The sequence below is a fragment of the Pogoniulus pusillus genome, unplaced genomic scaffold (genome assembly GCF_015220805.1).
Source record: "Pogoniulus pusillus isolate bPogPus1 unplaced genomic scaffold, bPogPus1.pri scaffold_58_arrow_ctg1, whole genome shotgun sequence".
Lineage (NCBI taxonomy): Eukaryota > Metazoa > Chordata > Aves > Piciformes > Lybiidae > Pogoniulus > Pogoniulus pusillus.
This window is the reverse complement of record NW_026974711.1, coordinates 615,943-637,169: the sequence shown is the minus strand read 5'-3', so window position 1 is coordinate 637,169 and position 21,227 is coordinate 615,943. Positions and strand designations below refer to the sequence as shown.

The 21,227-nt window shown below is 66.7% G+C and overlaps 2 protein-coding genes across 6 annotated transcripts; one reads left to right on the top strand and one right to left on the bottom strand.

The window, feature by feature from the left end:
* Window positions 1–1,674: 1,674 nt before the first annotated feature.
* Window positions 1,675–15,286, top strand: STAT6 (signal transducer and activator of transcription 6). Of its 4 annotated transcripts, none has more exons than XM_064141521.1 (22): window positions 1,675–1,879; window positions 7,042–7,172; window positions 7,752–7,887; window positions 9,749–9,832; window positions 9,920–10,037; window positions 10,170–10,207; window positions 10,382–10,530; window positions 10,667–10,798; window positions 10,915–11,103; window positions 11,183–11,270; window positions 11,359–11,481; window positions 11,599–11,691; window positions 11,779–11,985; window positions 12,062–12,156; window positions 12,273–12,409; window positions 12,524–12,670; window positions 13,183–13,252; window positions 13,467–13,574; window positions 13,689–13,790; window positions 13,908–13,988; window positions 14,265–14,402; window positions 14,496–15,286. In XM_064141521.1, exons 1-22 carry the CDS (start codon window positions 1,859–1,861, stop codon window positions 14,671–14,673), a joined length of 2,565 nt encoding a protein of 854 aa, XP_063997591.1. In that variant the 5' UTR covers window positions 1,675–1,858; the 3' UTR covers window positions 14,674–15,286. The 4 variants fall into 4 exon arrangements, with proteins under 4 accessions (XP_063997591.1, XP_063997590.1, XP_063997593.1 ...); XM_064141520.1 differs by having other exon boundaries at window positions 1,677–1,879; window positions 14,265–14,405; XM_064141523.1 differs by lacking the exon at window positions 1,675–1,879 and adding an exon at window positions 2,277–2,498 and having other exon boundaries at window positions 14,265–14,405.
* On the bottom strand, window positions 15,222–19,909 carry NAB2 (NGFI-A binding protein 2). Of its 2 annotated transcripts, none has more exons than XM_064141532.1 (7): window positions 19,682–19,909; window positions 18,319–19,123; window positions 17,972–18,105; window positions 17,340–17,391; window positions 16,945–17,086; window positions 16,561–16,761; window positions 15,222–16,435 (listed from the first exon to the last, which is right to left on the bottom strand). In XM_064141532.1, the coding sequence occupies exons 2-7, from the start codon at window positions 19,114–19,116 to the stop codon at window positions 16,341–16,343; spliced, it is 1,422 nt and encodes a 473-aa protein (XP_063997602.1). In that variant the 5' UTR covers window positions 19,117–19,123; window positions 19,682–19,909; the 3' UTR covers window positions 15,222–16,340. The 2 variants fall into 2 exon arrangements, with proteins under 2 accessions (XP_063997602.1, XP_063997604.1); XM_064141534.1 differs by lacking the exon at window positions 19,682–19,909 and adding an exon at window positions 19,257–19,380.
* Between the last annotated feature and the right edge of the window lie 1,318 nt (window positions 19,910–21,227).

Here is a 21,227-nt window from a genome sequence, read left to right as displayed (position 1 = left end):
AATCAGAGAATCCTGAAGGTTGGAAAAGACCTCCCAGAGTTCATAACCCAATGCCACCACGGCAATTAAACCACATCCCCATGTGCCATGTCTAAACGTTGGCATCAATTTAACTGGCCCTGGAGACCCAGCTGGCTCAGACCACCCTGTCCCTACTCCAGGTGCCCCATGGTGACCCCCAGCTCTGTTCCACCGCCCCTGGAGAGCTCTTTGTCACCCCCTGCCACCACAGCTGTGGCAGTGACCTCAGAGCCAGTGCCCTGACATCATAACCTGAGCTGTGATGCCATTCATCTGCCACCACATCCTACATGCCACTGCTGTGCCACGTCCACGCCACTGCCATGCTGCTGCCTGCTGTGGGCTGAGCTAGGAGCTGGAGGGGGGCACGGGGGAGCAGGGCGGGCACCCAGCATCAGACAGCTGTCTGCAACCCCCCCCCCCCCCGATGATGTCATCTGTTAAAACAATGATGTCACATGCCCACTCCACCCAGCTGAGGCAGCAGTGCTGGCGGGGGGGGGAGGGGGAGAATGGGGAGGTTGTTGTTGTTTTGGGCTGCTGCTGGGCCAGATGTTTGGGAGAGGAAGGGACAGATGTTCCCCGGAAGTCACCCCTGCAGAAGGGTTGGCGTGGGGGGCACAGGCAGGGGATGCCCCAGGGAACATGGTGGAGGGGGGTCCAAAGGGCCACTCTGTTCCCCACCCCCCCACACTACTGCACCAGAGGCCCCAGAGCTTGCGCAAGGCCTTGGCACGGAGGTGGCCGCCGTGACTGTGGCCACGCTTGCCAGGATTCCTCCCACGCGTGGCCCCAGGCCAGCTGCCCCCCCCCCTCCCTCCCCACGCACCCCCTGTCCCATGGATGCTGCCAGGCCCTGCTGCTCCCCCCCCCCCCCCTTTCAGGGTCCCTCAATGCCTCCAAAGTTGGCAGGACAAAGGGCATTGCCCCTGGCACCCCTAGAGCTTTTTTCTTTGGGGGGTACTCCTTGCAGATGTGGCAGGCTGGGGCAGGGGCGCTCCGGCACCGGGCGGTGAGTGGGGGCTGTGCAAAGCCCCTCCCCAACCCCCGAGCGCACAGGCTGCCAGGGCTCATCCCGGCTGCAGCGATGCATGGCGGGGGGGTGCCTTTGCTAGGGTCACCGGCATCTGCCCTGGCCCGGGGGCTGGAAGGGGCTTAGCAGGGCCGGGAAGCTGCTTCCCACGTCCGTGCGCCCGGGGATGCTGATCAGCGCCAGTCCGGGGGGGCTGCCTGGGGCTGCGCCGCGGTGGGGATGGGCAGTGTCGGACCCTCCGGGGTACCGGGGAAACGGCGCGGCCTCGGGAACCAGGCTCTTTCGATGCTCGTAAGAGTCCCGAGCACGGCGGGTTCACGGGGAGGAGCGACGGGGGCGGGGGCAACGAAGCGACCTGATTCCGGGGCTGCGGAGCCCGGGAGTTCCCCCAAGGCCGGTTTCACAGTCCCGGGACTGAGATCCTCATCGTGAGACCGGTCCCATCGCTCCGTGACCAGCCCCACCGACCCAATATCGACTACCCCCAAGCCCAGGACTGTTCCCGTGGCACTGGTCCCGGTCCCGGTCGCGATCTCCGCCTCTCTCCGTTGTCGCAGGCGGTGCTGCAGCGCCCCCTGGCGGCTCCGGGGTGGCCTTTCCCGGTGCGGGTGTTGCGTTGTGTGTTTGTGCTCACCGAGGTCCAGCAAGGACCCTCCGCCGGGGGCAAGCAGCGATCCCGCACTCATGCAATGAACCTAATCCCACGGCTGCGCCCCCGGGGACTCCTCTTACGCCCCGGGACCGGCCCGGTAGGCCCGAGGAAGAGTTGACACCCCAGGATGGGGGCTCAGACCGTGGAATGCAATGCAGGGCACCCCTCGTTCGGTGGGTTTAGGGTGCCTGGCACAGGCCCTCAGCAAAGGGGCTGGGGCGGGAGGGGGCATGTGCAGGGCTGCCCTGGTCCAGGACCGACCCGAGGCTGCGCTTGGCGGAAGGGAGTTATGGGGCAGGGGGGCAGATGCAGGGTAAAAACGGGGCTGGGTGGCAGATATGAGGCAGGTGAGGGCGATGGGGGCAGACACGGGACGGGTCGGGGCAATGGAGGGGCAGAGAGGGGACAGGAGCAATGGGGGGTGGTGTGGGGCGGGCAGGAAGGCAGGAGTTGGAGGGGTGACAGAGGGAGAGCATCAGACACGGATCTTCGCGGGGGGGTCCCCGGGTGCCGCAGCTCCGCGGCTGAGCCGGGTCCGGGTCCCGATCGCGGCCCCGAGGCGCTTCCGAGCCGTGTTCAGTGCTGCCGCGGCCCCCCCCACCCTGCCCGCACGTCTCCTCCCCCTTCCTGCGCTCGGCGCTTCCCGCCGGAGCGGGACAGCCCCGGAGCCGGTGCAGCCGCGCCCGCCGCCGCCGTTACCGCCGCCATGGAGTGAGGGCCTGCGGGCTCAGCCCGGCCCGGCCCGGCCGCCCCCCGCCCGTCCGCTCGTCCTCCAGCGGCAGCTCCCCTCAGGTAACAGCGCGGCGAGAGGCGCGGGGCCGGAGCGGGGCCCGGGGCCGGTCCTCCACCGAACCCCTGAAGAGGGGGAACCGGGCGGGGCCGGGGGAGCGCAGAGCGGAGGGGGGTCGGTGAGGTCCAGTCGCGGCACCACCCCCCCGGAAGCTCAGGACTGCCTCGGCACCCATCTGATCCCGGGGCCTCGGTCTCGGCCGTCGCGGCGGGGAACGGAGGTGACAGCGGAACTGCTGCGGGGCCCCCGAGGTGCCGGGGAAGAGAGGGCTGCAGGGTGACGGCGAGGTCCTGGTGCTCCGGGGGCTGCTCAGGGTGTGCGGGGATCCACCGCACAGCTGCAGTCCTGTGGTCGTGGCCAGGGGTCCAGACAGACCCGCGGGTGGATGAGCGGGGATCGCTGGAGTGGAGCAGGGCATTGTCCAGCCCTGGCATTGCCCGGGACGTGCCCTCGCTGGGGTGTTTTGGGGTGGTTGTACCGGCGCCCGAGCTGGTGCCCTACTTGCTGGCATCGAGGCGGCGGCGGCGGCACTGGCACAGCCCAGCCCGATGCCCAGCGGGACAGCCAAGCCCAAAGTCCACAGCACCTCACCTAGCTGCCAGGTTGGTGCCGCTGCGGGCACCTTGGCGTCTGGGGTAGAAGCGAAAGTGCCCAGCAAGGGCCGTGGCGGAGGGCGCTGAAGCTTCTCCTCCTGATTCCCGAGGGTGGGAGCTGGTCGGAGGTCCGGGGGTAGGAGCTGGGGCGGGCTGCAGCCCGGATCCCCGCTGTGAATCACGCCGGGGCAGAGGAGGAAGGCCTCAGCTCCTCTTCCTCCAAAGCGGAAGAGCTTTCACTGCCGGCGGTGGCAGCTCCTCCGCAGGCTGCAGGCTGTCACCCCTCGGTGGCCAAACGTGTCACTGCCTTAGTCTTGCCCAGAGAGTGCCAAGCAGCAGTGCCCTCCCCTGCACCGCCAGGGAAACTGAGGCATGTTGAAGGGCAGTGAAGGCTCTTGGGTTCCATCCCCACAGCTGACAAGGGGCAAAACCATGGCAGAGCTCAAGTGTCTTGAGTGTCAAGTGCTGGAAAACCTCTGAGCATCTGTCCCTGGGAAAGCCCCAGGGAAATCTCTGCTTGGCACCTGGGAGGATGAGGAGGGTGTGGAGGGACACGTGTGCCCACAGGCCGTCAGCCACATCACTTTCCCCACCCGGCCAGCCTCTGGCAGTGGGCTGGGAAATCGCCAAGGGCAGAGGGGAGCTGGGCAGGAGGGGAGGACCCTCATGCTCCAGGTGTCTCAATCAAGGGGTGGGGAGAAGTGGCCCCAAGGGTGGGGGACCACTGGCTGAGGAAGTGCCCTCAGGGGATTAATGAGTAACTGCCTCCCGGGCACAGTGGCTTGGGCTTCCCAGTGCCACATAAGTGGGCAGAAAGCCCACTCTGGGAGCATGGGGGTCACCAAGCTCCCCCCTGCACCCAGGTTCCTCCTGCCCAACCTCCTGGCCTTGTGCACCCACCGAGAAGGCAAAGCGGTTGCAGAAGGGAGGAAGTGAAAGTGCTTGGGAATGGAGAGCGTGCAGGGGGCATGGGGCACACACAGGGTGGCTGCTCCCCCCTCCCCGGGTGCCATATCCTGCCCTGCCTTCGAGCCCAGGGTGCCTGCAGAGGCAGCAGCTCCTGAGTGTGGGGCAGCTGGTACCTCGCTGCTGCTCAGGGCTTTGACCTGGCCATCCCTGTGCTGTGTCTTGCCAGCTTGCTGCCGTGGAACTGGGTCCAGTTCTGGGCTCCTCAGATCCAAACGGACAGGAATTGCTTGAGATGGCACAGCAAAGGGCTGTGAAGGTGGTGAGGGGACAGGGACATCTCTGGTGAGGAAAGGCTGAGGCAGTTGGGGCTGTTGAGCCTGGAGAAGGCTGAGGAGGGAGCTCATCGCTGCTGATCACCACTCGAAGGCTGCGTGTCAGGAGGATGGGGCCAGGCTTGGTCCAGCGGTGCCCAGTGACAAGACAAGAGGTGATGGGCACAAACCTGAACGTAGGAAGTTCTCTCTAGACGTGAGGAGGAGCTTCTTTGTTGTGAGGGTGCAGGAGCCCTGGAGGCTGCCGGGGGAAGTTGCAGAGTCTCCATCTCCACAGTCATTCCAAACCCACCTGCACACTGTCCTGAGCAACCTGCAGGGATGGAAGTAGCCACAGCAGCTACTTCTGCCAGGCTGGGATCCATCACTGGGCCTGGATCTTCTCCCTGATGGAGCAAACCCTTTGTGGTCTGATCCTGCCTGGGTGCAGGGAGCTGGGGTGAAGGCTCTGTGCAGTGTGGCTCTGGGTGGCAGGGAGGAGGAGAACATGGAAATTGGGATGGGAGGGAACTAGGGCATGGCCAACCCGAAGGAGCTGCTGTGACTAATGCCAAGAGGGGACAAACCTGCCCCTCCACCCCCAGCTCCTCTGTTGTCCCCTGAGCTGGTGGGAATGAGAGCTGAGGAGGAGGAAGAGCAGGAGTGCAGCCTCTCACAGATCTGGGCATGCCCTTGCTGATGTTCAGCCAGCACCAGGCAGAAATACAGGTTTGAGTGGGGGTGGGGGTGAGGAGGAGGAGGATGAGGATCACAGCTGGAGGATGCTCTTCCCTCCTGCCCTGGTTCCCAGCAGTGGTGATCTCAGCAGGGCACTGCTGGGCACTGCTGGGCGTGTTTCCCACCACGCTTTGACCCCGACCCTAAGGTTCAGCTCTGCAGCAGGAACAGGGAGAACAGGGCTGGGGAGGAGCATCTGAGAGAGCTGGGGGTGGAAGCAGGGGGTGGGAGCTGGGGGTGGGAGCTGGGGGTGGGAGCTGGGGGTGGCCTCCTGACCCTCTACAGTTCCCTGAGAGGAGCCTGGGGCCGGGTGGGGCTTGGTCTCCTCTGCCAAGGAACAAGAGGGAATGGCCTCAAGTTGCCCCAGGAAAGGTTCATGAGTGGTCAGGCACTGGCACAGGCTGCCCAGGGAGGGGCTGGAGTGCCCATCCCTGGAGGTGTAACATAAACCTGTGTGGCCGTGGCACTTGGGGCCACGGTTTGGTGCCAGGGTGGTGCTGAGTTGGTGTCAGACTCGAGGATCTTGGAGGCCTTTCCCCGGCCAAACCATTTGTCACTCCATGGCCAGGATCCGTTTGCTGTGGCCAGCGCACAGCTCCTCGCCAGGTTGGCACCTGGGGCTCGGCTCAGCGCCCCCGGCGGGGCGGGCGAAGGTTTGCCCGGAGCCGGCCGGGGGCTGTTGTGCTGCCTCCGCCGCTGGCTGCCTGCCCTCGCCTGGCTCCTGCCCTCTCCTGGCTCCATCTCTCGCCTGCTTCCTCCGCGGCTCCGGCAGCTCCTCCTCCGCGCTGGCCCCGGCGGCGCCGCCCGTACCCCGCCGCACGTGACTCGCCGCCGGCCGCTGCCGGGGACGGGAAGGCAGCCCCGGAGGAACGGCTGCGGGCTCCGGGCCCGGCCCCACGGCCGGGTAGCTGCCAGCGACTTGTGCCCACTGCGGGACTCGGCCTCTGCCTCGGCTGGCAGCGAGGTGCGACCGTGCCCCCCCCGCCCCCCCCCACCCTTTGCTTGCTGGCATCGGAGGGGACCAGGCTGTGGTGAGGGGCAGGAAGGTGCGAGCGTGGTGAGGAGGAAGGGCACGGCGTGGGTAGGAGGGGGCATGGTGTGGGTAGGTTGGGCATGGTGTGGGCAGAATAGACGTGGCATGTGCCGGAGGAGGCATGGCATTGGCAGGAAGGGCATGGCATGGGCAGAATGGCACAGGCAAGCTGCCGGCGCTGCCAGGGGCCAGGGGCAGGCAGGGGGCCAGGCTGCCAGGGCTGTTCTATTCAGCTGAAGGAGGTGGCTGTGCCAACCACCCAGCCCAGGCCTTCCCTCTGGATTTTCCCATCTGGGTCCTCATTCCAGTCCTCCTCCTTGCCTCACATGAGCCTTGGAGCCTGCCACTTTGGGGAGGGGCAAAGTAAAGTGCCCTTGGGGGGCAGCCAGGCCACCTCATGGGGACCCCTCCGAGCAGAGCAGCCTTGGCAGGCTCTGGGGGCTCACACTGCCTGCTCCTGGTGCCCATCCCATGCCAAGACCTGCAGCGCCTGCCTGTCCCTCCGTGTGCATCACCCACGGTGGGAGGCACAGGGATTCCCTGGAAGTTTGGGAAACTGAGGCATCAGGGAGCTGCTGCCTGCCCAGGATTGCCCAAGAGGCTCTTGCTGGGTTGGGCTTCTTGCTCCTTCTCCTCCCTCTCCCCAGCTGTCCTGCTTCCACCAAGCAGCAGGTTGGGACAGAGGAGGGATGGGTGGTTCTCTTCACACACATTCCTGGAGGATTCATGGATTCGTGGAATGGGTTGCATTGGAAGGGACCTTAGAGGTCCTCCACCAGCCCAGGTTGCTCAAGGCCTCATCCAGCCTGGTCCTGAACACTTTCAGAGAGGGGCCAGCCACAGCCTCCCTGGGCTCCAGTGTCTCACCTGGAGCTGGGCAGAAAGCTGGGGGCTGTGGGTGCTGCAGGTGCCCCGGTGCCCAAGCTGCCTTGCTCATGCCCACTCTCCCCTTCCCCTGCAGGTGGCTGTTGCCAAGATGTCCCTCTGGAGCATCGTGTCCCACCTGCCAGCAGAGCAGTTCAGTGGCCTCTTCACCGAGTTCCCCCGCAGCCTGCGCTGCCTCCTGGCCGACTGGCTGGAGAACCAGCCCTGGTGAGTGCCACCAGTGCCCCCGGGCACTGCCCAACCAGCCCTGGTGAGTGCCACCAGCGCCCACGGGCACTGCCCAACCAGCCCTGGTGAGTGCCACCAGCGCCCGCGGGCACTGCCCAGCCAGCCCTGGTGAGTGCCACCAGCGCCCGCGGGCACTGCCCAACCAGCCCTGGTGAGTGCCACCAGCGCCCGCGGGCACTGCCCAACCAGCCCTGGTGAGTGCCACCAGCGCCCGCAGGCACTGCCCAACCAGCCCTGGTGAGTGCCACCAGCGCCCGCGGGCACTGCCCTGCCGCGGCTACCCACAGCAGCCAGCAGGTGGGGGCCGAGGTGGGTGCCAGGGTAAAGTGTGGCTCCTGCCCCTGGGGAGAAAGAACCCCCTGGGGTGACCACTGCTCAGGGAAGGACCTGGGAGTGTTGGGGGTCAAGAAGGTGCCCATGAGCCAGCAACCTGCCCTAGTGGCCAAGAAGGGCCTGAGGGCGTCCTGGGGGCATTCAGAAGAAGGACAAGGGATGGTGGGAAGGGGAGTGTCGGGGTGGGGGGTTCCTGTCGGCTCACCCAGCGCTGTCCCTCCCCAGGGAGTTCATCAGTGGCTCCGATACCTTCTGCAGCAGCGTGGCCCAGGGGCTGCTCTCGGCCATGCTGGAGAAGCTCCGCAGCGCCTCCAGCGAGGGCCAGCAGGGTCAGATCCTCCAGCAAGTCAGCAGCATCGAGGTGGGCAGGGGCTGGGCACGGGGACCCCCCAGGGACCGACTGGGTGCAGTGCCCCTTGGCACTGTGTCGTGCCAGGAGGGGTTTCATAGATGGGTTGGATTGGAAGGGACCTTAAAGATCATCCAGTTCCAACCCCCCTGCCAGAGCAGGGTCACCCACAGCAAGGTGCACAGGAGGGCATCTGAGTGGGTTTGGAATGACCCCAAAAACTCCATCACCTCCCTGGGCAGCCTGCTCCAAGGCTCCAGCACCTTCACAGTAAAGTTCCTCCTTGTGTTTGGGTGGAGCTTCTTATGTTCAAACACCTTCCTGCTGCTGGGCTGAGGACCTTAACCCCCATGGAGACCCTCCAGAGTGCACCAGGCCCCCACCTTGGCTCTGCTTGCTCCAGCTGCCAGCACCCAGGTGGCCTCTGCACCTCTGCACCTCTGCACCAGATGTTCCTCATTTTCTGCCTCAGCTTTTGACTTCTCCTCCCTCCCTGCCGCTGCGTTTCCTCCTGCCTGCTGCCCGCCGCTGGGTGTCCTCCCCTGGGCTCTGTCTCTTCCCCAGGTCTGTCTGAGCTGCTCTGTCGCTCTGCCACCTTCTGAAGCCTCAGCTCTAGCCCCTGCCCTCGCTCCCCCTCCTGCCAGCCATGCTCTCAGCGTGAGGACCGAGGGGTGCTGGCCCTCAGGACCCCGCTGGGGTGAACCCCTGCTCTTTGGGTAACACTTTTAATGTACAACGTTTGGAGGATGGGGGGGGAGCAGCTTTAGTCAGGAACTTCTGGGCCATGTGGGGGGGGGGGAACTTTCCCAAGCGTGGTTAGGAAAGCACAGGCATGATTCAGCCTGGGGGTGGGCTGGAAAAGTCCAAGAGGAGCCACCCTGCCGTGCCCACCAGCCCTCAGAACCCTCCTTTCTCTCCCTGCTGGCTGGGGTGGGGGGGGGCAGGGCTGCTCCTCACAGGGAGGGGGAAGCAGTGGCTGTGGCTGCTGCCACGCCAGTGGTGGGGCCTGGGTGCTCTGTCCCACGATGGGTGAGGGCAGAGCTGGGGCAAGGGGGAAACTGGTTGGTGAGCCCCCAAACCTGGGCCCTTCATGCCCTGGACACCCTGGGGCTGGCAGGATTTGTGCCCGAGGGCAGGTCCTGAGGGTTTGGAGTGTGTCAGTCGTGGAGCTGCCTCCTGGCCAGCACGGGGGAGCCACAGGGGCAGTGGCTGTGCCGTGCTGGGGTCAGCATCCTGCCCTGCAGCTGTTTTGGGAAGTGGCTAAATTGGGAAGCACGCAGAGGACGGAGGAGCTGGCGCAGGGAGATGGAGCCAGCAGGGAAATTCCTCTCCCTGTGCTGGGTGGGAAGTGTTGAGCCCCCAGCTGGGAGTGGGTGGAGAATCTGCCCTGGGCATCATGTCTGGAGGGGATGCAGAAAGAGAGGATTTGCTCTGGGGGTGGTTGTGGGGGTTTGGGGTTTGGATTTGGAGCTGATTCTTGTGTTTTTCATGCACATTTTGAAGTGACTTTGAGCTGGAAATCAGCCCAGTGGTGACCTGTGGGCATGGAATCACAGCATGGGATGGGTTGGGTTGGAAGAGACCTTCAGGATCCCCCAGTGCTGCCCCTCTGCCATGGGCAGGGACATCTCCCACCAGCCCAGGCTGCTCCAGGCCTCCTCAAGCCTGGCTCTGAACACCTCCAGGCAGGAGACCACCACAACCTCCCTGGACAACCTGTGCCAGTGACTCCCAACCCTCCCTGTGAAGAAACCCCCACACTCCTGAAACACCAGGGTCTGGCTTCACCCCATGTAGAAGTGGGAAGGGGGCCCCAAAAGGTGTTGGGAGGGGGCTGGAGTGTCCTGCCCTGCTGACCCCTGCCTTCTGGCAGAATGCCTACCGGAGGGACCCGCTGCGCTTGGTGGCTGTGCTGAAAGCCATCCTGGAGGGCGAGAAGGCTGCTGTGCTCAAGAGGGTGAGTGGTCCCTGCCCCCTCCCAGGGCATCCCGAGCCATGGGGCCATCACCCGACCCCCCACTCACCCTGCTCTGCCCTGCCCCAGGACCACCACCTGCCCCTCAGCTTCCACCGGCGCCAGGAGGAGCTGAAGTTCGCCCTGGGGCTGCAGCGGCTGCAGCATCGCATCCATGAGATCCAGGCGCTGCGGGATGGCCCCAAAGGTGAGGGGCCAGGGCAGGGGGGGGTCTGCCGTGGGGTGTGGGGAGGGTGGTGTGACCCTCCTCTCACAGGGTGGTGGGATGCAGACACCGGTTCCCAGTGCTAACAGGGTCACCTCCCTCATTCCTCCGCAGCCTCTCCGCAGCTGAAAACAGAAACGAAGCCCCTGGATGTGAGTGGAAGGGCCTGGGGGCAGACCTGGGAGGGAGCCAGCTCAGGAGCTTGGGGGGCAGAGCAGGGCTGAGGCTTTGGGTGCCCTGGGATGGGGTGAGTGTAGGGCTGTGGACCTCTGCCCCGTGGAGGGGACAGTGCAATGCAGAGCCCCACGGCTGGTGCTGCCCCGCAGGATCTGCCCACCCTGATCCTGGAGGCTGTGAAGGAGCTGGAGGCAGCCAAGCAGCAGGTCCTGAAGAGAATCCAAATCTGGAAGAGGCAGCAGCAGCTGGCAGGGAATGGGGCCCTCTTCGAGGAGAACCTGGCACCACTGCAGAAGAGGTGAGGTGGCACTGGGCAGAGAGGGGGGGTCTGGAGCCACCCCTCTGCTCCCTGCTGGCTCGAGGGGCTCTGGGTGGGTGGGGGTCTGGCTCTGCCTCAGCTGGAGGTGCCTCTTGCCCCATGGTTCCCTCGGCAGGTGCGAGAGCCTGGTGGAGGTTTACTTCCAGCTGCACCAGCAAGTGACAGCAGCCAGCACAGAGCTGGGGCCTGAGCTCCAGTCCAGGCTCCTGGAGAGGTTCAGCGAGGTCCTGTCCAGCCTGGTCAAGAGGTACTGGGCTGGGGGGGAGCTGGCAGCTGAGGGTGGGGGGCAATCTGTGGGGCGTCGGTGGCAGAGCTGGTGGGTGTGCTGTGCTGGACACTGTCATGCCCCCTCTTGTGCCCCAGCTCCTTCCTGGTGGAGAAGCAGCCCCCACAGGTGCTGAAGACCCAGACCAAGTTCCAGGCGAGCGTCCGGTTCCTGCTGGGCCCTCGGCTGCTGAAGGCTTCGGCCAAGCCCTACATGGTGCGGGCAGAGATGGTGACGGAGAAGCAGGCACGGGAGCTGGCACTCAGTGCCTGCAGCAGTGCCCTGAGGTGAGCAGCTGAGTGGCTGGCATGGGGGCTTGAGGGTTACCATTCCACCGTGCCCCCCTGACCCCCTCACTCTGCCCAGCGAGAGCACAGGGGAGATCATGCACAATGTGGTGGCTCTGGAGACCAACCCCACCAGCAGCACCTGCTGTGCCAACTTCAAGAACGTGGTGAGTGCAAGAGGCTCTGGCAGGGGGTCCTGTGGCAAGGTGTGCCAGGGGCTTGCCCAGGGGTGGTGCTGAGCTCTGCCCTCTCCAGCTGCTGAAGAAGATCAAGCGCTGCGAGCGGAAGGGCTCCGAGTCGGTGACGGAGGAGAAGTGTGCGGTGCTGTTCAGCACCAGTGTGGCACTCAGCCCTGGCAACCTCTCCATCCACCTCCAGGTATCAGCCTTCTCCTCAGGGATGCCCCAACCCTGTCCAGGCAGCTTTAGGTAGAGCCCTGAGATGGTCTCTGCTTTACTCGGGGTGGCCTCGGGGCTGACCACACTCTGCCTCCAGGCTTTGTCTCTGCCCATCGTGGTCATCGTGCACGGGAACCAGGACAACAATGCCAAGGCCACGGTGCTGTGGGACAATGCCTTCTCTGAGATCGTGAGTGCCAGGCTGCCGGGAAGGGATGCCAGGATGTGGTGAGCAGGGCTGGAGCCCCTGTCCTGATGCCATCTGGCCCTGCTGCAGGACCGGGTGCCCTTCGTGGTGGCCGAGCGGGTGCCCTGGGAGAAGATGTGTGACACCCTGAACCTCAAGTTCATGGCAGAGGTGCAGACCACGAAGGGGCTGCTCAAGGAGCACTACTTCTTCCTGGCCCAGAAGATATTTAACGACCACAGTGCCAGCTTTGAGGACTTCCAGAGCCGCAGCGTCTCCTGGGCCCAGTTCAACAAGGTTCCTGGCACAGCTGGCAGGGGTGGGCAGGGACCTGCGCAGCCCTGGGGAGCCTCACACCCCCTCTCTGCCCCAGGAGATCCTTCCTGGTCGGGGCTTCACCTTCTGGCAGTGGTTTGATGGAGTCCTCGACCTCACCAAGCGGTGCCTCAAAAGCTACTGGTCAGACCGGTGGGTGCCCGGGGGGGGGGGGGGGGTCGGGTGGGCTCCGAGGACAGGCCTGGGGAGTCCTGATGCCACCCCTGTGCCCCGGCACTGGGCCACGCTCCACCTGGCCATCCCTGCAGGCTGATCATCGGCTTCATCAGTAAGCAGTACGTCTGCAAGCTGCTGAGCACGCAGCCCGACGGCACCTTCCTGCTGCGCTTCAGCGACTCGGAGCTGGGCGGCGTCACCATCGCCCACGTCATCCGCGGGCAGGACGGTGAGCGGCGGCACTGCCTCGCTGCTCTGCCAGCGCTGGGTGCCAGCCCGGCCCGGGGACCTCGGGTGTCGTGGGGACAGCGCAATGGAGCCCTGGGCTGTGTCTCCTCCACAGGGTCCAGCCAGGTGGAGAACATCCAACCCTTCTCTGCCAAGGACTTGTCCATCCGCTCCCTCGGGGACCGCATCCGCGACCTGGGGCAGCTCCGCAACCTCTACCCCAACACCCCCAAGGACCAAGCCTTTGGCAGTCACTACAACAGTGAGTGGTTGGCAGCAGGGGTGGGGCCTGGGCTTCACATCTGCCTTGCCCCCTTCCAGGATCTGAAGGGAGCCTACGAAAAAGCTGGGGAGGGGCTTCTGAGGCTGTCAGGGAGTGACAGGAGTGGGGGGGGATGGAGCAGAGCTGGAGGTGAGGAGAGTCAGAGTGGAGGTGAGGAGGAAGTTGTTGAGCATGAGAGTGGTGAGAGGCTGGAATGGGTTGCCCAGGGAGGGGGTTGAGGTCCCATCCCTGGAGGTGTTTAAGGCCAGGCTGGATAGGGCTCTGGGCAGCCTGCTCTAGGGTAGGGTGTCCCTGGCCATGGCAGGGGGGGTTGGAACTGAATGGTCCTTAGGGACCCTTCCAACCCTGACTGATTCTAGGACAGTGGGTTTGGGTCCCACTCAGGTCCTGCTGTCCCCAGAGCTGTAGGAGGGGACAGTGGTGGCAGAGAGGGGTGGCACAGCATGGCCCCATGCTGGGGTGGTGCTGCATGGATGCTTCTCTCCGAGCAGAGGAGCAGATGGGCAAGGATGGCCGCGGCTACGTCTCTGCCACCATCAAGATGACAGTGGAAAGTGAAAGGTGGGTGAGAGGCTGTGGCAGTGCCTGAGCTGTGCCAGGCCAGAGCTTGTGCAGACCTTACTGGGCTGACCTGTGTTTCGCTGCTGGGCAGGGGGATTTCTGACTGGGCAGACTGGGGCTTGTGAGGCAGGAATGCCCCAAGCTGCAGCAGAGCTCCTGTGGGTGTTGCAGAGCAGCTGCTGCCCAAGCTGATGTGGGCACTGCCTTCCTACAGGGACCAGCAGCTCCAGAGCGCTCCAGGGGCACCCCCAGAGCCCACCCCAGTGTTCAACCTGCCCCTGCTGCAGCCTGAGAGCCTGCAGTCAGTTCTCAGCCCAATCTGGTGAGTGCTCACCTCTGTGCCAGCCATGCCCTGGGCAGAGGCATGGACTGAGGTGGGGGGAGGGCTGTGGTGAATGCCCCTCAGGTGCCAACCCCACCTTGTCTGCATTTGCAGCCCCTCTGCTGCTTTCTGCCCCCAGCCTGTCCCTGTAGGCTACCCCTCAGCTGAGGGCAACATCCCTATGATGATCTCCAAAAGCCTTGGATCCTTCCCCAGGTAGGAGCAATGCCAGCTGGGGGCACAGTGGGCCCTGTGCTGCCCCTGGGCACAGCCAGGTGGAATGGAGTATGTGTCTGTGCCCCCTCCAAGCCCTCCTGCATCTTCTCCTTGCAGCACCTCACCGATGCTCTCCCCGCCCCTGGTGCCAGACCCAGCACTGCCACAGCACCCAGACCTCAGCTTCAGCAACCCAATGTAAGGACCTGGCATGAGGCTGGGGAGGGGCACCCTGCCATGCCCCTACCCCTTCTCCCCAGCACCCCAGGGCGAGCAGACCCAACGGGGACCTTCCCCAGCTGAGCAGTGCTCCCAGAGAGCTGCACTGCTGCTCCCTGCAAGGAGACCCCACCCCAGCCCCTGCCCAAAGCAAGCACTTCCCTGCCATGCCTTGGGGTACACAAGCACCCTGGAGGCAGGGAAGTGGTGCCCCATGGCTTACATCAGCCCCTCCCAATTTTGTGCCCCCCCCAGGTCCTTCATGCCCAACCAGTACATGAGAGAGGAGGCCCCACAGATGCTCCCTGGGGCCCCCTCGCAGGAGCCTCCTGATGAGGAGATGCCAGAGCTGCCCCCGTTCGCCATGGACCCCCCACTGCAGAGCTCCCCAAGGTGGTAAGCATGGCTGGGGGCGGGGGGGGGGGGGCATCAGCAAGGGGTTTTGAGAGGGGCTGCCCCAAGTCACCTCACTGCCTCTCTCCCCAGGATGCCACCCAGCATGGATCTAGCACCAGGCCCAGACCTGGACTCGTTCTTGGACATCCCCTTGTGCCCCCCCTTCATGCCCTCCCCGCAGCGCAGTGCATACCCCAGCCCCAGCACCGCTTCCTGGGGGCTGGGGGAGGCTCGGTGGGACGACAGTGCCCGGCCAGGGCATGCCTGAGGGGGCTCTTGGGGGGAGGGGGGAGTACATTGGACTGTGACCCCCCCCACGCACACAGCCTTGTCTGGGCTGAAGCTCTGGTAAAAGAGGGGGTTGGAATTTTGGAGGGAATAGCACTTTGGGCAACACCCCCTCCCCCCCCCCCCCCAGTGTGTAAATGCAGCATTTTGGAGCACACAGCTGCTGCTGGGGTCCACAGTGAGGGAGTGAAGGCATTGGGGGGGTGCCCACAGTCAAGCATGGTGCCCTCAGCCCACACCATGAGTCAGAAGCGGGGGCAGGAGGCAGCAGCGGGCAACATGCTGGGGGGTGGAGGTGCCAGGGCTTGGGGTTGGGGGGGGTGGGCACCAGGACTCCCTGCAGTGGTTGGAGGATGGGGTGGGGGAGGACAACGCACACATGGACCCTTCACACACCCACAGCTGGCACTTGCTTTGGGGTAGGTGAGGTGCCAGCCCCTTCCCTCTTCCCGGAGTGGGCCTGTGATAGGGAGCCTGGGAGGTGGGGGGAGAGGGCGGGGGGGGGGGGGGGGGGGAGGGGCAGGAAAATAAGCCATAAAATAAAGTTTTATTCCAAAATAACAAAATAAATAATCTACTGTACACAGTACAAAGGAAGAGTTGCTAATGCTCTAAAAAGACACCACACAGTCCTAAGGGGGGAGGACGACGACAGCGACGGGGGGGGGGGGGAGGGGGGAGGGGACGGGACCCCGGGGCTGGGCACAGCTCATGGAAACAGGGGCAGGGATAGGCAGGAGGCACCCCGAGGGGCTGGGGAGGGGGAGGAGTGGCACTCTGCCCCCCCTCCAGCACCCACCAACCACCTGCTCTGTGCTGGGAGTGTAGGGTGACACATGTGACACCCCCACGGCGTGTGTGTGACGCCCCCCAAGGCGCGTGTGTGACACCCCCGTGGCACAAGGACCATGCATGGCAGCAGTGCACGCGGGAAATGCGGGGCTGGGGGGCTGCGGGGGGGGGCGTGCAGAGGCGGAGGGGAGATTTACAGCTGTGATGCTGTGGGGTGCTGCAGGGAGCGGGGGGGGGTTGCGGGGCGGGGGGGGGGGAGGTCGTTGCTGCGTGTGCACGATGCAACTCGCTGGTGCTGCAGGGATTGGGGGGGAGGGGTGGGGGGCGGTTTGAAGCTGGCGGCTGCAGCGTGGGCGCTGCGGGGGTGTGCGCGGGGGTGTGCGCGCTGGCACCGTGTGCCCGGCGTGGGCGGCGGCGGTGACGCGGGAGCACGCGGTGCCGCACGTGGCTCGGGTGCCGGTGGCAAAGCGACTGTCGTGGGGGGGGGGGGGTAAGGGGGGAGGCTGAGGTTGGGGGGATGGGGGACACACACACACACACAACGTGATGGGGGTCGGGGGGGAGGCTGTACATTGGGCTTGAGTCCATCGAGGGTTTCCCAGCCCCCGGGGGGGGGTGCCCAGAGCCTGGCGGGGACCAGGGTATTGCTGCTGCGGGGAACGCGTCCCGCTGCGGCTGAGGTAACCAGAGCGTCGGTGCGGGAGGGGTCGGGACCCCTGAGAGGGGAGGTCCACGGCCAAGCCCTCACCGGCTCCCCGCACCCGGAGCACCGCCGCGCCGCTGGCACCCGTTCCCCCAGCACGTTATTGCTTCGTTAATGGGGGGAGGGAGGGGGGGAAGGGGGCTGCAGGGGCCTCACTGGCGGCTGGTCTCCTGCTCCACCTTGATGGTGCTGCGGGGGGGGTCCGGGGGGGCTGGAGGACCCCGTTCTGCCAGCCCGTCCTCGAACTCTGTGGGGAGAGAAGGGGGAGGGTGGCATCAAGGCACCGCTGCCATAGGGACCACCCCACCGCTAGGACCACCATGGATTGGGAACAATCCCTTTGCCCCCCCCCCCCCCCCCCAGGGAGCTCACCTGGGGCCGGGGGCTTCCCGGGCAGGCAGGGGCTGAGCCTCCCCACGCGGTCGTGCGAGACCAAGCGAGCCAGGCGCAGTCCCTCGTCCATCAGCGTCTGCTGCAGGATGTGGCGACTCCACAGCCCGTGCGGGGGGAGGCCGAGAGCCACGTCGGGGGCTGCCACGGGTGGGGGGGTCAACCGGGGACAGCCCCCCGCCGCTGCGGAGGAAAGGACGAAAGTCAGCACCGAGGGGCTACGGGGCGCATACGGTCACTGCTTGGCCGCAGGCATCCCCGGAAGGGAAAGGACCCCCACAGGCACCCCAAGAACGGAAGGGAACCCCACTGAAAAGGAAGAGACCCCCACTGGAAGGGGAAGGGACCCCCTCCCCACTGACTCACCCTGCAAGTGGCCATCGAGGCTCTCCCCGGAGAGGCTCCCGGTGTCCTCATCAAGCCCGGCTCGGTATGCGGCACTGTGGGGCTCCGGTCCCACTGGCCCCACCGGCAGCGGCAGCAGCTCGGGGCGGCTCTGCTCTCCTGCCTGCCAGGAGAGTGGAGGTGAGCACAAGATGCCCTGTATGGGTCGCATCCTGCACTGCCCACCCCCAGGAAGCCCACAGCTGCACGCACAGCACCACCCCCAGGGCTCCTCGCTGCCAGTCCAAGCCAGCATGGGCAGCCCCAGGCACACTGCACCAACCCACCCGGGCGTGGGCAAGCAGCCACCCACGCTCACAGGTGCGCACACCTGCACCCACCCCCACTGCCCCCAGCACCCCTGGGTGGGCACCCACCTCCTGCTTGAGTCGTTTGGCCACGGTGGCTCCGGTCTCCTCGGGATGTGCCCTGTGCCAGGGAGAGGAGGGGGGCAGAAGGGGCTGCGTCAGTCGCGGGGGTGCCTGCACAGAGGCCCCTCCACGGGCATGGCACGCCTGGTCTCCTGCCACGCTGCGGGCAGTGCCAGCCGCCGCGGAGGGTGTGGGCGGCCGCCCAGGCAGGGCGGTGCCGCGGGACGGCGCAGATCGAGGCTTTGGCACAGATGGAGCCGGGGGTGGCAAAAAGGGGAAGCAGCTGGAGAGCGAAGGGAAAAGGCAGCCCGGGCACAGCATCCCGTGGGCAGGGGCTTGAGGGGAAAGGACAGGGCAGCCTCAACAGCATCCCCATTATTAACCGGCATGCCCCTTAACGCCAGACACCCTTCCAGTGCCTAGCACCCCGCCCAGCGCCTGGCATCCATCCCCTCCACGTCCCACACCTCCGAGATCAGACAGAAAACATCCCACGCGAGGGCAAAGGGAACCTGGGTCCAGAAGCGCCAGGTTGTGGTGCAGTCTCCGAGGGTGCAGAGCCGGGTGACGGCCAGAGCCCCTCCCGCCACGCACACGCAACCCCCCGGGCTATGAGGAGGGGCCACTGCCAGGCTCACCTGGCCACCTTGAGCGAGGACAGGTAGGTGCTTTCCCGGGCCACCTGCCGCGACAGCGAGAAGAGCTCGACCCGCCGCAGCAGCAGCGAGTTGTCCCGCAGGCAGAACTGCGCGGCCGCCTCGTTGATGATCAGCTGGGGGCAGAAACCACGCGTGAGTGGGCACAGGGACAGCACCACGCCAGCGTCTGCTCCAAGCTGGCAAATGCCAGCATCCCTCAGTTCTTACCCACTTCACCCTGGTGCCCCTACCCCAACCTCCTCCCCAGCCCAGCACCTGTGCCCTCCAACCTCCACATCCGCAGCCTCCCCAAGACCTTCAGGCGTAGCCCCCACCGTGGTGCCCACCTCGTGCAGGGTGAGCTGCTTGCCCTCTCGGCGCCGGGCATCGCCGCGGCCGTAGATCGCGCTGTGCCGGCGGATCTCCTCCTCCTTGTGCCGGTCACCATCCTCCAGCTGGAAGATGTGCCCCACGGCCTTGGCCAGCTTCTTGTTGAGCTTCATCAGTGCCCGCAGCTCGGCCTCACCACCCCGGGGGCAGCTCTGCAGCAGCCGCTCCACGCTCTCCACCACCGTCCGCACTAGCTCTGGTTCCAGCACCTCCGTGCCCACCGGCTGCTCGCCACCGCTCCCTCCCGGGGAGAAGGGAGGACCTCCCGGCTCCTCATCCCCGCCACCCTCTGACTCGGGGGTGCTCCTTCCGGGCCACGGCGGGAGCGCCGACGGTGACAGCTTCTCCCCAGGCTCCGTGGGGCTGCGGGCTGGGGGCGTCCCGGTGCCACCACCCCCTTTGCCCGCGGCCTCGCCAGGGCTGGCGTGCCCGTTGCTGAGCGCCTTGCGCCCACCGGCCTCAGAGAGCTTGAAGAGGGGGATGCTGCTGACGGGCACTGCCGAGACGGGCTGGCTGAAGAGCCCCGGGTTGGATGCCCACTCGCGTAGGGCCTTCTGGAGGCGGCGGACGTGCAGGGGTTTGGTGGCCATGCCCACCAGCGCCATGATCTCCAGGAACTCCTCCTCGCCCGCCTCGCAGAGCTGCTGAACGTCGTCCCCCCCTTGCTGGATGAAGGTCTCGTAGTAGCCCAGCAGGTTGGCACGTTGCAGCACCCGGTACAGCTGCAGCTCGCCCAGCGTGCGGGGCAGGGCCATGGCGAGCCTGCAGGACAGACGGACAGAGGGATGGCATCACGGCAGGGCACCGACAGCGTTACAGCAGGAGACAGACTGGCACGCAGGAGAAGCCCCCTCCCCAACCTTTGGCCCGGGCGTACAGGGCACGGGGGGCGTACCCCGATGAATGCGGTCCGTGGGGTGCCTCAGGGTTCTGAAACCCCATGGGGCACCCAGGTCCATCTGTGCTCGGACGGAACCCGTGGCAACAGCTCCCTCGGACGCGGCACAGGCACGAGTGGGGGTTCCCCTCACTCCCCTCCTCCTATCCCGCTGCCGTGCCCAGCTCCGCCCCCCCTCCCCCCCATCAGCCCCCCGCCCGCCCGGGGCTGCCCCAGCCCTCCCCATCCCCGACGGCTCGGTGCCGGGGATGTGCTGCTGTCTCGGTCCCACCGGTGCCGCCCGCCTCCGTATCCCCCGCCCTACTCGGTTCCCCCAGCACCCCCCCCCCGCTGCCCCGAATCCAGCCCGTGCCCCGTCCCTCCGCGGTCCCTCTTCGACTCCTCAACCCCTCATCTCCTCCCGCTGTCCCCTGCTCTCTCACCGCCGGCTGGAGCCGCCTCCGGCCGCTACACCCGCGCCGGGCCGGGAGAGGGAAGAACCGGCGGAGGCCTCCGGGACCGTGCTCCGCCGCTGGGCCGGGGGCCTGTTGGGGGGGAGGGGGGAGGTCCCGGCGGAGCTCGGGCGTCCCGCGGCCGGACCGGGCGCTTTCGCTCCGCCGCGCCGCGCCGCTTCTGCGCGCCGCCCACACGGGCGGTACCGTGAAATAGCAGCGGCCCCGGCTCCGCCGCGGCGTGGGAGGCCCCGGGGGCGGATCCCGCGGCTGCCGCCCCCGCCGAGCGCAGCGCGGGCGGCCGCGGTTGGGGGGAGGGAGCGGGGAGGGGGGTGGTGGTACAGGTTACCCCCTCTTCTCCCCGGGGCAGGAGGCGCAGCGACACCGGGAGCTGGGACCGGTGCCCTGCACGGTGGTGCTGGGGGTCCTGCAGCCCGTGGAGGGGGGGGGGGGTAAGCGGGGAACCGGGCTGAGGTGGCGGGTGGAGAAGACACGCGTGGTACTGGGAGGCCGTGGCGGAAGACAGGAGCTCCGGTGTGTCCCGTCGGCGCAGACCTCGGGCTGGACTGGCAGTTACTCGGTAGTGGTCGCTGGTAGGGCCACCCAGCACCCGTGCCCGTGCCCACGGGTCCCCCACGGTCTCCTAAGAGGGGTGCTGGACTAAAATCCTCCGCACCTCCCTCCTCGGCTGAGATCCCGCGGGCTGCGCTCACAGCATCTCCGGTTCCTCGAGCAGCCCGGCGAGGCGCGGCGGTGCTCCAGAGGCACCGCTGTCCCCGTTATCCCAGCATTATCCCGGCAGCACGGCCGCGGCGGAGCGCTGGCATCCCGTGTCTCAGCACAGGACCGGCTGCCGCCGCCTGGCCGCAGGGTGAACCCCCCAGCAGCGCAGCCCTGCCCCGCAACGCCGGCACGGGCGGCGGAAGGAGCTTTCTCGGGCTCAGGTGGGACACGCCGAAGCCCCCCACCCGCAGCAGGAGCCCCACACCGAGAGTACCTCCGGGCCCCAGGGGAGGGTCACGGCCCCCACCCCTGCGTGGCTCAGCGCTATTTATACCGCGGCCGGGCGCCTGGCGTGGGTCCAGCCGCCTCCGCACCATCCTGCCCGGCGGGGGGAGACCGCGACGGGGCCCGGGGCACGTCCACGGGGCTGACGTAGGGCAGTCAGGGGCTCCCCGCCCGGGCCACAGTCCCTGACGCTAGTGTCCTGTCTTAGGACCCCCACTCCCTGTCCGGCCGACCCCCTCTTACACAGCACAGCCCCCCCGCCACGACCAAGGCGTCCAGCGCGGCGGGGCCGTTCCCAGGCCCGGTGCTGCCCCCGGCTGACGCACATCCTCCGCCCACGGCCCCGCCGCTTCCCGGCTCCGCCGCCCACGGCCCCGGGGGGAGGCGGAGGGGGGGAGCGCCCGAGCCCGCTCGCCGCCCACGGGCCCACAGCGCTCCCGCCGTCCTGGCGCCCGCCGCCCCCGGGGCTGGGGGAATCGGGAAGAACTGAGTGGCATCGTGTTCAGGGCCCCGGAGAGCTTGGAACCAG

Excerpts from the sequence above, each read along its gene's own strand:
- STAT6 (XM_064141520.1), top strand. The coding sequence starts at position 1,859 with ATGCAGGGCACCCCTCGTTCG. Across the intron at positions 10,531-10,666 it reads CTGGCACCACTGCAGAAGAG|GTGCGAGAGCCTGGTGGAGG; the intron begins GTGAGGTGGCAC and ends TTCCCTCGGCAG. Across the intron at positions 14,406-14,495 it reads CTGCAGAGCTCCCCAAGGTG|GATGCCACCCAGCATGGATC; the intron begins GTAAGCATGGCT and ends CTCTCTCCCCAG.
- NAB2 (XM_064141534.1), bottom strand. The coding sequence starts at position 19,303 with ATGGGGTTTCAGAACCCTGAGGCACCCCACGGACCGCATTCATCGGG. Across the intron at positions 18,106-18,318 it reads AGCAGCTCACCCTGCACGAG|CTGATCATCAACGAGGCGGC; the intron begins GTGGGCACCACG and ends TTCTGCCCCCAG. Across the intron at positions 17,392-17,971 it reads TCCTCGCTCAAGGTGGCCAG|GGCACATCCCGAGGAGACCG; the intron begins GTGAGCCTGGCA and ends TCCCTGGCACAG.